Source organism: Clinocottus analis, unplaced genomic scaffold (genome assembly GCF_023055335.1).
Source record: "Clinocottus analis isolate CAN_PGR_092001 unplaced genomic scaffold, fCliAna1.0.p SCAF_6, whole genome shotgun sequence".
NCBI classification, from domain to species: Eukaryota; Metazoa; Chordata; class Actinopteri; order Perciformes; family Cottidae; genus Clinocottus; species Clinocottus analis.
In genome coordinates this window covers 2,411,161-2,426,516 of record NW_027176218.1, presented here as the reverse complement: position 1 = coordinate 2,426,516, position 15,356 = coordinate 2,411,161, and the positions used below count along the sequence as shown (strand labels likewise).

General features: G+C 46.6%; 1 protein-coding gene across 1 annotated transcript; it reads right to left on the bottom strand.

The window, feature by feature from the left end:
- Positions 1 to 604: 604 nt before the first annotated feature.
- slc7a10b (solute carrier family 7 member 10b) lies at positions 605 to 14,949 on the bottom strand. The gene is made up of 11 exons (XM_068603851.1): positions 14,698 to 14,949; positions 10,765 to 10,969; positions 9,326 to 9,477; positions 7,003 to 7,128; positions 6,750 to 6,903; positions 5,880 to 6,003; positions 4,864 to 4,967; positions 4,685 to 4,781; positions 3,258 to 3,407; positions 3,002 to 3,179; positions 605 to 2,899 (listed from the first exon to the last, which is right to left on the bottom strand). Exons 1-11 carry the CDS (start codon positions 14,855 to 14,857, stop codon positions 2,769 to 2,771), a joined length of 1,581 nt encoding a protein of 526 aa, XP_068459952.1. The 5' UTR covers positions 14,858 to 14,949; the 3' UTR covers positions 605 to 2,768.
- Between the last annotated feature and the right edge of the window lie 407 nt (positions 14,950 to 15,356).

Sequence of the window (15,356 nt, the reverse complement as noted above, 5' to 3'; positions counted from 1 at the left end):
ACATAACGCTATAGATCCGCAACATGTAGATCTGCAACGCATTCAATAGAAACACGGCGATACAGAGCAGGAAACATTCACATCCTGAAGGACCTTACCAATACCACAATGTGAAACATATTAAAACTGTGTCATATTATGTTTTATATTGCAAGATTATTTTTCTTTACGTGTTATTCACCAACAGGAGGAATCTATAATGAAGTCAATAAAATGAGCTCCACTGTTACCAGCTGCAGCATTTAATTGATGAAGCTGCATTCTCTCTCCTGACCACCAGGGGGCGACTCCTCTGGTTGTATAGAAGCTTTTTTAAGTCATTTATATAGATAAATGACTCTACTTCTCTCTTGATGTATTCCCTCAGTAAACATTGTAAACATGAGTTTATGTCTCAATCTCTAGTTTCAAGTCTTCTTCAATAAAGCATGATGTTCATTTAAATAAATTATGGTAATTTAGATTCAAACAGACCATAAAGCAGGAGATGCTTTAGGGGCGGGCCTACAAGGTGATTGACAGGTTGTTGTCGCTGACTGGACAGGTGTACCAGAAGTTTAGTAAATACAAAATAAAGTGACCACAGAGTCGGGATTAACGGAAAGTTGGCTTTGTACCGTTTATAGAGTCAACATGGGTAAAGTGATTAATACCAAGAAGAAGTGGAGCTACATGGATAATATTAAGAATAAAAAAGGGCTCATTCTGTCTTAGTCACACATCTCATTAGCATGGCTTAATAAACACAACAAAAGCTGCCACAACAACGTTTTAAAAGCGTACTTTCTGCTGCGAGTGTTCGTCAGCACGTTCACAGTAAATCATGTCACATTCTTTTGTTAACAACAGATTAATAAACTCGAGCTTGCACTTGGTTTCAGGGGATTCAACAGTGATTTGTGCAAAAATGAGTCCGCGGCGCCACCTGGTTTTACAAAAAGAGAGAAAAAGAAAACAAGACGGTGGAAGACCAAAGTGCTTCTCCAGTAAACAAATGCAAGACACAATAGAAAATAAAAGGCACTCGCAAAAAATATATTAAAAATCTAACAGTCAATCAGTTAATAAACTTTTGAATATATATTTTCTCCCAGTAAAGGCCTTTTCACACAAAGTCTTAAATGTCCATAAAAATAAAAACAAAATGACAAAAAGCAAACAGTCTGCCAGTGTTGGAAAGTACACTTGTACAATTTTGAGGTACTTGTGCTTCACTGAAGTATTTCCATTCTATGCCACTTCATACTTTATAATCAACAAATAACCACAATTAAATCAACAAAAGTGATGTTCCCTTTAGTGCATCAAGAAATTTCATCCAAAAGTTGTGTTATAAACCGCCACTACCTTCAGTAGTTGTACCAGCTGTAGCCAGCTAGCGCTGCTGCTATCTCCCTGCTGTAGCCAGCTAGCGCTGCTGCTATCTCCCCACTGTAGCCAGCTAGCGCTGCTGCTATCTCCCCACTGTAGCCAGCTAGCACTGCTGCTATCTCCCCACTGTAGCCAGCTAGCACTGCTGCTATCTCCCCGCTGTAGCCAGCTAGCGCTGTTGCTATCTCCCCGCTGTAGCCAGCTAGCGCTGCTGCTATCTCCCCGCTGTAGCCAGCTAGCGCTGCTGCTATCTCCCCGCTGTAGCCAGCTAGCACTGCTGCTATCTCCCCACTGTAGCCAGCTAGCGCTGCTGCTATTTCCCCACTGTAGCCAGCTAGCGCTGCTGCTATCTCCCCACTGTAGCCAGCTAGCGCTGCTGCTATCTCCCCGCTGTAGCCAGCTAACGCTGCTGCTAGCTCCCCGCTGCTGCTGCCCGCGTCGGGCGTTAAAGAACCAAAGTGCTCATGAACCAAAGTGTCGGACACATCAACCCGTTAAGCTGATGGTGGCGCTAGAATAAAGAAAATCAGAGGATTATTAAAGTTACCACAAGAGTTATTACAAGTCATCCTGAGGGGAACACGAACGATCGTTTTTATCACAATGCATCCAGTAGTTGGAAAATGTAATTCCAAACTACAATTGTAAATCTCTCGGTGGCTGAGAGGAAACATCTGAGTATCACCAAAGTCATTGGGATTCATCATCAGGGAACATGAATATCTGCACCTAAAACCCTAAAACCATGGGAACCAAAGTCTGCCAATGGGATTAAAATGAAGATTCCTTATTTCTGTTGCAGAACCCAAAGTTCTGGTTTTCACTTCATCTGGACGGTACTATCGATCTCTACTGGCGCACAGACCTAAACTGCTGACTCAACCTCTTTTTCTAGTATGCAAGATTGGTAAAAATGCCCAAGAAATGTGTCTATTAGTGGCAACAACATGCCACTACAAGCAGAAAGAGGAACAGAAATACACAAAGGCTGAAATAATAAAGTATTATTTAGGATACTGGCGACAGGTTGGTTTGGGACTCTGTGTGAAAAGGCCTAAAGGCACGATACAACAGCAGCAACACTCAGAAGAAAGAGCTGCCAGTCGGTCAGAGTTCTGTCACGCTACAGGGGGAAAAAATGGGATCCAAAATGGGAATAAAAGTCATTTTCAACAGCGTGACCGCATTGTCATTAGGTTGTTGTAACTTGACGATTTAGTAGAAAAGAGAACATAAAAAGAAGAGGCGTTTCCACTCGACTGCAGTGGGAAACCAGAGTCTCGGAGGGGTCAAAGGTCAGACAGGAAGATCCCAAACCAGGAAGTAGTGTCTGGACTTACACGGTGACGGAATAAAAACAAAAAGGATCTTCATGTATTCAGAGGAAAAACTGTTTTTTAAGAATTGCCAGACAAACGGCTCCTTCCTGATGACCGGTCCGTCCATTCTGAAGGATCGTCGATCTCAATGGGGTCGATCTGAGGAAAGACCACGAAACACAACCTCTGGCCCACGTACGTCGCCCTCTCTGCAGGGAAACAAGCGCTATGTGTTACATCAGAGATAATAAATGTATATACAGTATGTATATATAGCTTAAACAGACGTGGTCAACATCGTTTTAACTCACCAATGAAGTGGTAGATGCACTTTGGTTTTTCTTTCCAATGGACGCCCAGGAAGTAGACGGGGACGCCGGTGAGCATGATGACTAAACCGACGCCACAAACCACCGGCTCCGAGTAAAGACTGAAGCCCAGCAGCAGCGCCCAGAACATCAGGTAGCAGACAGGAACCAGCAGGTTCACCTGCAGGAAACATGAGGTGTGAGGTGTGCAATCACTTGGTTCCATCCCGCCGGCGGTGTGAATGTGAAGCGTTGGTACCTTGATGGGCCGGAACAGGTTGGGCTTCTTCCAGCGGTAGTACAGCAGGCCGGCGATGGTGACGCCGTACGACAGGTAGTTGATGAAGGAGACGTAGTTGATCAGGTTGTGCGTCTCTCCGATGCAGAGGATCACGATCGTGGCCGCGCACTGAAACACACACAGCAACGCACAACACAACGACGACAACAACGGGAAGAACATTTAAAAAAAAGGGGCCTGGACAGATGTCAGAGTTCTACCTTCAAAGATCAAAAATACAGCACTTCTTGTCGTCATCGAATTGTCGTCGATGTTATTGGCGTCGTCATCGCTGCTGTCGCTGCTATTGTCGCTGCTATCGTCGCTGCTATCGTCGCTATCGTTGGTATCACCCCTATAGCTGTCATCTTCTTATCCCTATAGCTCCAGAGCTTCCTGAAGCTTCTTCCTGAGTTGTGGAGCCGCTTCATCGATGGGTCTGAATCGGAGCTCGCTGAGTTTCTCCGAGTCTCTCTGATCTCTCTCTGGCGGGTTCTTCATATCTGAGTTAGGAGGTCGGTGGTGATGTAATGACCTCTGACAGAGAGGACACTCTGGCGTCTCCTTGTCTGTCCACCAGCTCTGCAGACAGACTCTACAGGAGCTACAGGACAAGATGTTGCGTTCTTTAAGGACGTCACTGCAGAGATCCTCCTCCAGTCTGGAAGCCATCGAGTCTGTGAGAGAAGCCGTGAACTCGGCCGCTCCCTGAACGTTACTTCACTTTGAGTCTTTGTTCCTTGAGTTTTCTGTTCGGTTCACGGATGCAGCAGCTGGTTGAAGTGGTGGTGTGCCAGTACTCCCAGTACTCATTCCTGTGGAAGTGGTGGTGGTCCGTCTCTCAGAGTGTCTGTGTGTGTCTGTGTGTGTCTCAGGGAGGCAGAGGAACCAGTTCCCTTGCTATTTAGCCCTCGGGCGAGTCACCTGAAGGGCGTTCATCGTCGTAGTTTTTCCGGCTGAGTTTCACTGCAGCCGGAGAAGTGAATATGTTGACCTCATGCGATTGTCTTCAGTGAGAAATCATACAAATTTAAATAGTGTTAAATAATGTCGGCATGCAGTGACCGTGCAGCGGGGCTCTGGACGTTGAGGTCATGTGAAGTAGTATTTCTCTTAGCTGTTAGCTATTAGCTGTTAGCTTTTACCGGTGAGCCAAACACGTGGTCTAGACAAGGCGCAGAGCAATAGACTGTTATGAGCCACGAGCCACAGATGTTATGCAGTGTGCTGCAGCAGAATGAGGTCATTATGTGAAGAAGACTTGCAGAAACCTGAAAGTAATGCAGGCCATTTGGTCATTTTGGTTCTTTGTCGGTCTCAGAACAGAAATAACAACACAATACATATCACATGAGCTGTTTCTTCACCCTTAGCTAATCTATAATGCAAACACGTTGTGTACGTACGCAGACCAGCAGGGCCGGGATGGGCGTGCAGTTCTTGTAGTGGATCATGGCCAGCAGGCTGGGCAGGTGACCCTCCCGGGCGCCAGAGAAGCACAACCTGCGGGGCAGAAGCGTCGTCAGCGGCCGCACGGCGAAGGCGAAGCGGGCGGCGACGGGAGTGGGCGGAGCCGCGGACTCACCTGGAGGAGGTGAACAGGTAGCCGTTGATCCCCCCGAAGGTGGACAGAGCCACGGAGATGGGCATGATGACGGAGAACATCCCCAGCAGCTTCTCCCCGAACGTCTGGAATGCAGAAAACCACAAAACGAGTCAGGACGGGGCCGACGGGGCCGACGGCACGGCGCTCTGACCGAAGAGCTCCAAGCTTTCGCATAATGAAGCTGCGTTTGAGGCAGGCGCCGCATGAGGATCAGATATTATGATCGAGTCCAGAAGTCTAAAAACATGTTTTTAACCTTTTGGAAACCAGCACCAAAGCTCCTCCGCGACTATCCTGGGACAACAGCTCTTTTCAAATGTTTCATTCACGATCTCCACAACCAAAGGGTTGTTCAGAAGAGGCCTGTGGTTTAAAAAAGTAACCGACAAGGTTTAAACTTTGTAAGGTTTCACCAAAACGTTCATGAGAACCTTTTACGACTTCAGATTTCAAGCAAAGACACGTAACTGTAGGGGCTCGTGGGAGTCCAACAACGCTATAAAAACAACAACCATTAGTACCTGTGAAGTCACAAAACGGCCAAAAGGGGTTCGTTCTTCTTTTTCCGGTTTACATTTCTGTAGTGCGGAAGCTGCTGAACATTTCATTACCCAGCATGCCCCAATCAGAAGATATTTTACCAAAAAATAAGTAATCTTTCCATTTCTGAACGACACAGTTTTCTGACTGAAACTCCTTCATAACATGCCGACGCTTCGGTTTATTGAGATGTGTGTTGTTTCCAAAAGGTTTTAATTCATGAAATGTTCGATTTCAATCCATGTTTTTTGGCCTTCTATCCGATTCGAGGCCTTTGTACTGCGTGATATTCATCGTATCTCACAGAGGTGCATTCTGGACCCTCGTCCAGGAACATAACCTCTCTGTCGTGGTGTACTTGATGCTCTCCGCGTCTCTGATCTAGAACACAGCGACCTGAAGGCCCCAGGGAGAGAGATGAAGCACGGTGACCCTCGTCATCGTCGTTTACTCACTACGGCCACGGCGTTGGAGGACAGCAGCTCCTCGGGCGACATGGAGGAGAAGTAGGCGATGTTGGTGAGCGTGTACACAAAGGTCACCAGAGGGATGGAGATGTAGATGGCACGAGGAAGGTTCCTGACACGGCAACGGCATGCAGAGAGCAGCACATGCATGAAGGGCGGGCTCACACACACACACACACACACACACACACACACACACACACACACACACACGTATATATATATATATATATACCAACAAAAAACTCTCCAATAATTCGGCTCTTTGTTTTTTTAATTACTTTTATCAGTGTAATGAAGAAAAACATGCAATGAAAACATGCTCCTCTTCCTCCTCTCTCCTTCCACTTCTTCCTCTCTCCTTCCTCCTCTATCTTTCCTTCTCTTCCTCCTCTCGCCATCCTTTCCTTTCTACTCTCCACTCTCCTTTTTACCTCCGTCCTCTTCCTCTTCTCTCCATTCTTCTCCTCTCCTTCCTCTTCCTCCTTCCTCCTTCCTCTTCCTGCTTCCTCTCTTTCCTTCTCTCCTTCCTCTTCTTTCTCTCCTTCCTCTGGAACTCTTATAAATCTCATAAAATGTTCTGATTATAAAAATGTCGCCTTTATGAAGTAGAGAATGAGAATGACGAGTCAAGAAGAGAAAAAGTAAAGGAATATTTCATATCACACGTCTGTTTCAAAACAGCCCCAAAAATAAACCTGCACGTTTATAAAACATTTATAACATTAAACATTTATATTCAAACTGTTCCTCTTCAGACTCGACTCCCCTGAAGGAAAATGTCTTCAGCAAACAGACAAACTGCGTCTGAAGCTGGAAGAAGATGAGAGGAAGATGAGGAAGAGCGCAAACACTCACCGTCTGGGTTCAACCACTTCCTCCGTCACGTAGTTCAGGAAGTTCCAGCCGCTGAAGGCGAAGGACGCCTGCAGGAAGGCCAGCGCGATCTGCCCCACCGTGGGCGTGCGCTCCATGGCGAAGGCCACCTGCGGGGTCAGCGCCTCGTAGTTCCCTGAGAGAGAAACCACACGGCTGAGTTTGAGGGTGGGGGAGGGGAGAGGGGTCGCTCTTCTTCATGAGCGGCGGACGCTTTCGGGGTCGCGGGCGTTACCGTTGCAGATCTGGACCAGGCCCACCACGATGATGAGAGCCAGCGCCATCAGCTTCCCCACCGTGAACACGTCCTGGATCCTGGTGGCCAAGCGGACGCTGGAGCAGTTCACCCAGGTCAGCAGCACTGAGCGGGGAAGGAGAGGAGGAGGTGAGGAAGGAGAGGAGGAGATGAGGAAGGAGGGGAGGAATCAACACGGCCCCGTGTTCTGATGAGGAACCAGAAAGAGAGATCCGGTTTCTGTTGTGTTGACACGTCTGGAATGAGCCACTAGGGCTATACCTCGCTACGTCCAGTCTGCTGGTTAGCTAACAGCTGTGAGCGCTAACCGGTTAGCTAACAGCTGTGAGCGCTAACCGGTTAGCTAACAGCTGTGAGCGCTAACCGGTTACGCCTCTGGTATCGACCTGTCCATCAGCTTGTAGCCCCGCCCCTAAAGCGTCCCCTGCTATACCCTTAAGCTCCCAAAACACTGTCTCATCCATTTCCCATCATGCAACTCTGCAGCATCTTTTCATCAAACGCAAACATCCTCAAAACTCTACGCCTGAAGTTTGTAAGGCCGGCTTTCTGCTGTGAGTCTGGTATTGATTTATTATAATAATAATCACCATAGTATGACATCATCACAACAGTATGACATCATGACTACAGTATGACATCATGACAGGATGACATCATCATTACAGTATGACATCATCATTACAGTATGACATCATCACTACAGTATGACATCATCACTACAGTATGACATCACCAAAATATGACAGCAGAAGACTTTCTCCTGTTGTTACCAGCCGTGATGAGGGAAGTGACTTTTGAAACTCGGTAGCGCTCCTTTAAATGATTCAACGGCCCTGGTGTGGGAGGGGGGGGGCAGCTGGTTGCCATGGGAGGCAGGAATGTGTGGAGCGGGGCGAGCGAGGGAGGGCCCGATTGTTTCACCTCGTCCATCATTGTCACGGCTCTGGCCCGCCGCCCCTCACGGAGGCCTCGCTCTGCGGCACAAAGCTGTCAGCCGGATGGACCGCTTCCGTTCCCCCCCCTCAGCATCCAGCTCCTTAAGAAACCAACTAGTGAATGATGGAGTCAGGAGGAGAGGAATCACACCGAGGAGTCGGCTCAGCGCTGACATCCTCATGACCCAGGATGCAGCGGCGTCGCTCCTTCTCTCTTTACACCATCAATTTTTGATGTCAACAACTTTTAATGTTTTAAAGAAGCTGCTCTCACATCCACAACTTCACTAGACTTCTATACAACCAGAGGAGTCGCCCCCTGGTGGTCAGGAGAGAGAATGCAGCTTCAACACATGAAGCATAGACTTCTATACAACCAGAGGAGTCGCCCCCTGGTGGTCAGGAGAGAGAATGCAGCTTTAAGGAAGTTGCTTGGAAGATAAACATCTTCTCGTTCCTCTCCGATACTGCAGCCATGAAAACGAAAGGTTTTTAAAAAGCTTTTAGCTGTTTCATGAGACTTCACACGTGACCAGTTCCCCTTCTGACTCACGAAGGACTCTGTAGTTTATTGATGAGGCGGATCACGATCAGCATTAGCGAGCAGCAGACATCTCCCTTCATGAATGATGCAGGCGGCTGAGAGCTCGTAGTGGAGCCGTTATGAGCGATGGCGTCCGGGTGAAAATAAAAACATGACGGAGGAAAAGACGTTGTGTAAAGGACCCACGATGCCTCACTTTGCAGGTTTGGATCAGACTGAGAGTTCTCATCCTACTTTATGAATTTATTTCCTCTAAATGTTCCACCTAATCTCTGAGATTATCTCAATCTTTCACATGAATGTAAACACTTTATATGCGAACATTTGTGGCTTTTTTTCTCGGAAACTTTCCGCTTAATCACAGAAAATACCTCTTTGAAATAGATTTTGCAACTTCAACGCCAACGATTTTTTTTCTTCTGAAAATTCATGTTTACATTTTAAATTTCATCTCAGAGAAAATCTACATTGTTCACAACATTTATTTTTTTCATATTATTGATCCATTATTGTGTTAATCACTTTATGTTGATGTGTTTTTTAATGACTTTACACCTTTAATCATACATCATCATTCATTAGTTGATTATATTTAGTGATATAAATATGCAAAGTACCTAAAAGTATTTAAATTAACATTGAGGAGTAAAAACTTCTATCTGAAGCAGAAAATACTGGAAATGTAAATACTTGAGTACCAAAGTGTGCTTCAGTTCAGCTTGAGTATATATATATATATATATATATATATATATATATATATATATATATATATATATATATATATATATATATAAATATATATTAATAAAAGACGTACGCAGGCAGGTGGCGGACAGCATCCTCGTGGCCATGTACGGAGGGACGCAGTCCGGGAAGACGGGCTGCAGAACGTAGCTGGAGAACGTGAGCGCGATGACGGCCAGCGTGGTCGGGTACATGATGAGGACGGCACTCCAGAGCAGGAGGAAGCTGAGGGAGAGGAGGAGGAAGAGGAGAGAAAGAGAAAAAACATAAATAAATACAATTATATATTTATGTTTTTTTTTAATTATTTTTTTTAAAATGTTTAAAAATATATATACAGTGGTATGAAAAGGTTTGGGCACCCTGATCATTTTCAAGTTTTTGCTTTATGTATCATTGGTTGTTCGGAAAACAGCAAATTCAATTAAATATTTCATATAGCAGACAAACACAATGATATTTAAGAAGTGAAATGAAGTTCATAGGATTTACAGAAAGTGTGCAATAATAACTAAAACAAAAGTAGGCAGGTGCATGAATTTGGGCACCCCAACAGAAAAATTACATCAATATTTAGTAGATCCTCCTTTTGCAGGAATAACAGCCTCTAAACGCTTCCTATAGCTTCCAATGAGGGTCTGGATTCTGGTTGAAGGTGTTTTTGACGATTCTTCTTTACAAAACATCTCCGGTTCAGTCAGGTTTGATGGTTTCCGAGCACGGACAGCCCGCTTTAAAACAGACCACAGGTTTTCAATGATGTTCAGGTCTGGGGACTAAGATGGCCGTTCCACAACGTTGTACTTGTTCCTCTGCGAGGATGCTTTGGTAGAACTTGAGCGGTGTTTCGGGTCGTTGTCTTGTTGAAGTAACTTCAACAGGATTGTCAGTACCTGCACTGGCCCCACAAGCCCAAGCGTTCCATGAAAAGCACCTGCTGCCCACAGTAACATGTGGTGGCTCCATCACGCTGTGGGGCTGTGTAGCCAGTGCAGGTACTAAAGTTGAAGGTCGCATGGATTCCAGTCAGTATCAGCAGATTGTTGCAAACAATGTTCAAGAATCAGCAACAAAGTTGAAGTTGCGCCGGGGCTGGATACTTCAACAAGACAACGACCCGAAACACCGCTCAAGTTCTACCAAAGCATCCTCGCAGAGGAACAAGTACAACGTTGTGGAACGGCCATCTCAGTCCCCAGACCTGAACATCATTGAAAACCTGTGGTCTGTTTTAAAGCGGGCTGTCCGTGCTCGGAAACCATCAAACCTGACTGAACCGGAGATGTTTTGTAAAGAAGAATCGTCAAAAACACCTTCAACCAGAATCCAGACCCTCATTGGAAGCTATAGGAAGCGTTTAGAGGCTGTTATTCCTGCAAAAGGAGGATCTACTAAATATTGATGTAATTTTTCTGTTGGGGTGCCCAAATTCATGCACCTGCCTACTTTTGTTTAAGTCATTATTGCACACTTTCTGTAAATCCTATAAACTTCATTTCGCCCTGCACTCACCCCATCAGACCGCCGAATATCTCGGTGACGTAGGAGTAGTCGCCCCCGGACTTGGGGATGGTGACGCCCAGCTCGGCGTAGCAGAGCGAGCCCAGCGCCGCGATGCAGCCGCCCAGCACCCACACCACCAGCGCCAGCCCCACCGAGCCCGAGTGCTCCAGGACGCCCTTTGGAGAGATGAAGATCCCGGAGCCGATGATGTTCCCTGAAGGAGAGGAGGAGGGAGGGAGGAAGAGGAGTAGCATCTCTGTTCGTAGAATGAAAACACAACTTAAATCACACCGGGACGACTTGAAATATACTTCTTCCTGCCTGTGTGAATGTCTTTCCACCTTTAGTCACAGGGTTCATAGTACGGTCATGGAAAACCTGGAACAGTTATGGAGTTTTAAAATGGTTATTTCCAGGTTCTGAAAAAGGCCTGGAAAAAAATAAAAGCCCCGAAGTGTAATAAAAGTCATGTAAATGTGTTATATTCATGTGTTCACGTTCATTTACGCTGAGTTTGAAATAATGAAGATGCTTTAAGTTGGTTTAAAGTCATGAAAATCTGGTTAAAGTCATAGAAGTTTGGTTAAAAGTCAGAAACGTGGTTAAAAGTCATTACAAAATTTGGTATAAAGTCATGATATATAAAGTGAAGTCCTGTTTTGTATTTTTCACAGGTGTGCAGTCAAGTCACAAATCTGATGACTTTAGATTCAACAAAATAAAAACAAAAACATTGATGAACAACTTTTCCTTCAGTATGATATCTTACGAGAAGTTACTACTCATTTTTTGTGCGACAGAGGTCCAGACACACGAGTTGGTTTCTGCTCATTTCAAAATAAACTTGGTTTAAATTCACCACTGTTATCAACATTGACGAGGCAACAAGCTTTCGCCAGTTTGCTGCACAACCTGCATATTATATTGCTGAGTGGAGTAAAATAATGCTTATCTTACATCTTCACATCTCCGTTGTGCGATGTTTGATGAAGAAACGTTAGCTAACAGGACTCAACCGTCACTAATGCTAACGTAGCTTCTTATCATTTTAACAACCTAACTGTTGAGTTACAGTTGTAAGGATTTGGGCTCTTGGTAGTTTTTGATTTTGTTCAAATATGTGGAATTTTTATTCAATGAGTTATTGTTTTTGAGAGGACTATGTCTCTTCGTCACTCCTCCTCAGTCCAAATAAAGTCACTTCCTGGTCACTGGTTGCAAAAAAAACAAGATGGCGACGGCCAAACTCTTAGCTTCATAGCATCAGTCCACAACTCCCCGACCTTGTCCTACACAAAATCTGTAGACCTAAAACTAAACCTGTTGGACTTGTTGTTTTTTGACTTAAAAACAAAGACTTTGCCTCCACTCTGCATATTCTTTCATTTCTGAAATAAATAAAGAACAAACACACATGAATCCAGCCCGAGGACGTTCAATGCAAACACTTTCCCACTCGTTGAAAACACTTTAGCAAGAGCACTTTAGCACTTTAGCACGAGCACTTTAGCGCGAGCGCGGCCACGCGGCACACGTGACTCGTCTGCAGCGTTCTCAGGGTGTGCATCACCCGGAGCGTTGCCAACATTTCTGATTGCAGCAACTTAAAACCACCAGCGACCCGATGAGAGACCTCGGGCTGTTCCCCCTGTGAGTTTATACAACGGGCATTAAAACACAAAGAGCTCTCTAAGGGAGTGAGTTAGAGGAGGAGGTAAAGGCCATCACTCAGCCCGGGACAATCCCTCCTGCCGGAGCCTCAGTATGCAGCGTGGAGGACCAGCAGGCCCACGCATTCAGGCGACAGCGCTACCAGTCGCGCGGCAGGAAGCAGCCAAGTGGCACAGACGGCCGTTACATAACCGGACATAAATTATCCTCTCCGGGGGCTGCGGAGGTGGGAAGTGACCCGCTCACCTTCCGCGTCCTGCAGCTTCCTGAAAGTGACCCCGCCGGGAGAAACAAACAGGTTTGGTGGTGTTGGTTGTGCAAATGAGAGACCTTTTTCAAGCGGCAATCAAACGTCTGCCCGGCATCTGTCGCTGCAGCAGGGAACGCGACACCAGGGCCCGGTTGGGAAAGAGACAGGAAGTGACTTTAATCTGGAGGCAGGAAGTGACTTTAATCTGACTCTGGAGCAGCCGGCGTGTTCACTCGCTGTCTCTCTGAATGGAGAAGTGCTCCAGTATTCTGCTCTCAGGACCTTTTCTCTCGTCTTTCTGCGCACAAAATAATGTCCGCCTCAAAGCGAGGAACTTATAGTCGGGAGGGGAAATACAAATCCGAGAATCCGAGTCTGCCAAAAGACTGCCCGCTTAGACAAAGGTCAGCCTCAGGGGGATCAGGCTCAGGAGGGGTTGCCCTCAGGAGGGTCAGTCTCAGGAGGATCAGTCTCAGGAGGGTCGCTCTCAAGAGGGGTCGCCCTCAAGAGGGGTCGTCCTCAGGAGGGCCGGCCTCAGGAGGGTCGGCCCACCAAGCACCTTGGACAAACTAATGCAAGCGGCATGGCTGGCATTTTTGAGAAGGGTCAATTCCCCAAAAACTTCATTCAGCACTCTGCTTGTCAAAACACCAGAAAACCAAATTTGTCAGATGGTTGAAGAAGATTTGCATCCTCACCACTAGAGGGGGGTGTCCGTCTGGGAACCCGGGATCCAGTTTTTCTCGAAACATTCGGTTTCTACGACTAAAAGATGTCTGATCAAGCTCAACGCGATCCGACCACTGATCCGGACTTTTCAACCCCAGTGCCTCACTGTTCAACACTGAGGTTTATTTGAACTCAATCCCTCAAATTCTCACCAATAAATGCTCTATTTTTTGTGGTTTTAGTTATGCCCCGGGCCAAATGCTATGTCATAGTATGATTATAATCACAAATGAACTGCTTCTAATTTTGTTGTTTTTAAAGATGGACGTCTTTAGTGGAAATCAATGAGCCGCAGGCAGGAAGTCAGACAGCTAAGAGAGCGGACCTGATGACTGTTAGACATTTACGCAATAGACTCAACAAATCCACCAGATCCACACGTCCTTGTCACATTTGTGACTGGACTAAAGGGGTAGTGTTGGTTCTGGTGCCCCCTGTGGACTAAAGAGGTAGTGTTGGTTCTGGCGCCCCCTGTGGACTAAAGAGGTAGTGTTGGTTCTAGTGGCCCCTGTGGACTAAAGAGGTAGTGTTGGTTCTAGTGGCCCCTGTGGACTAAAGGGGTAGTGTTGGTTCTGGTGCCCCCTGTGGACTAAAGAGGTAGTGTTGGTTCTGGTGCCTCCTGTGGACTAAAGAGGTAGTGTTGGTTCTGGTGCCTCCTGTGGACTAAAGAGGTAGTGTTGGTTCTTCTGCCCCCTGTGGACTAAAGAGGTAGTGTTGGTTCTTCTGCCCCCTGTGGACTAAAGGGGTAGTGTTGGTTCTAGTGGCCCCTGTGGACTAAAGAGGTAGTGTTGGTACAAGTGGCCCCTGTGGACTAAAGAGGTAGTGTTGGTTCTAGTGGCCCCTGTGGACTAAAGAGGTAGTGTGTATGTGTGTGTTTGTGCCTGTCTGTCTGTGTCTGTCTGTGTGTATATATGTGTATGCGTGTGTATATATGTGTATGCGTGTGTGTGTGTGTGTGTGTGTATGCGTGTGTATGCGTGTGTGTGTGTGTGTCTTTCTGCTCCAGTAGTTAATGTTCTTCAGGTCTTCACATTATTTTTGCCACGTAAGCTTACAACTCAGTTCAGATGTGCACATGCAGACAAACATGGAGGCCATGGACCCCCCCACTCCCATCAAGACCCCCCCCCCCGCCCTCCGCCCCCCATGTTGTGCTGTCCAGGAGCAGAGATCTTCATCCTAACTGCTGTTAGCGCATCTTTCCTGCAGAGAGACACTTTGTGTGTAGCAGCTCCCTCGTGTGTTGTGTGTTTTGTGTGTTTTGTGTGTGTTTCGTGTGTTTTCTGTCTTACCTATGATGATGGTGCACGCGCTCAGCAGCCCGATCTCCTTCTTCAGCGTCACCCTGTCGGGGATCTCCTCCTCCTTCCTCTTCCTCTCCTCCCGCTGCTTCTTCCTCCTCCCGCCGTCCCCCCGGCAGCTGAGGCCGCCGCTGCCGTTCTGTCCCTCCATGTCCTCCCGGGTCCGGGTCCGTTCCAGTCCGCTTGTGTCCTCCCAGTCCCAGTGCTCCCCAGTCCCAGTGCTCCCAGTGCTCCTGTCCTCTCCTCGCTCCGCATTCATGCAGACTGAATGGGCTGCGCTTGCGCAACAAGCTGCCGCTGTCCAGGGTAGAATGTTAAATACCCTGGACCCGCCGCGGTGCGTTCAGGCACACCGGGAGGAACCTGGACCGCTGCTCCTAACTCCTTTAACTGAAGGACTCCTCACGTGCAGCATCAGCGGTGGAGACGATGCTCAAGAAGTCCTGGAAGTAAAGTGCAAACTATAAGTATTGATGTTTGTATTTGTAGAAAAGTTTCCAACTCAAATGAAATACATTTTGATAATATTCAGCAACGTTTCAATTCAGCCGATGAGTTAAAGGGAACATGTTGTGTTTACTTTATGTACTTTAAAAGTGTAATCAAAGAGTGTTCATGCTTGAGTAAATGTATTTATTTACAAGGAAAAG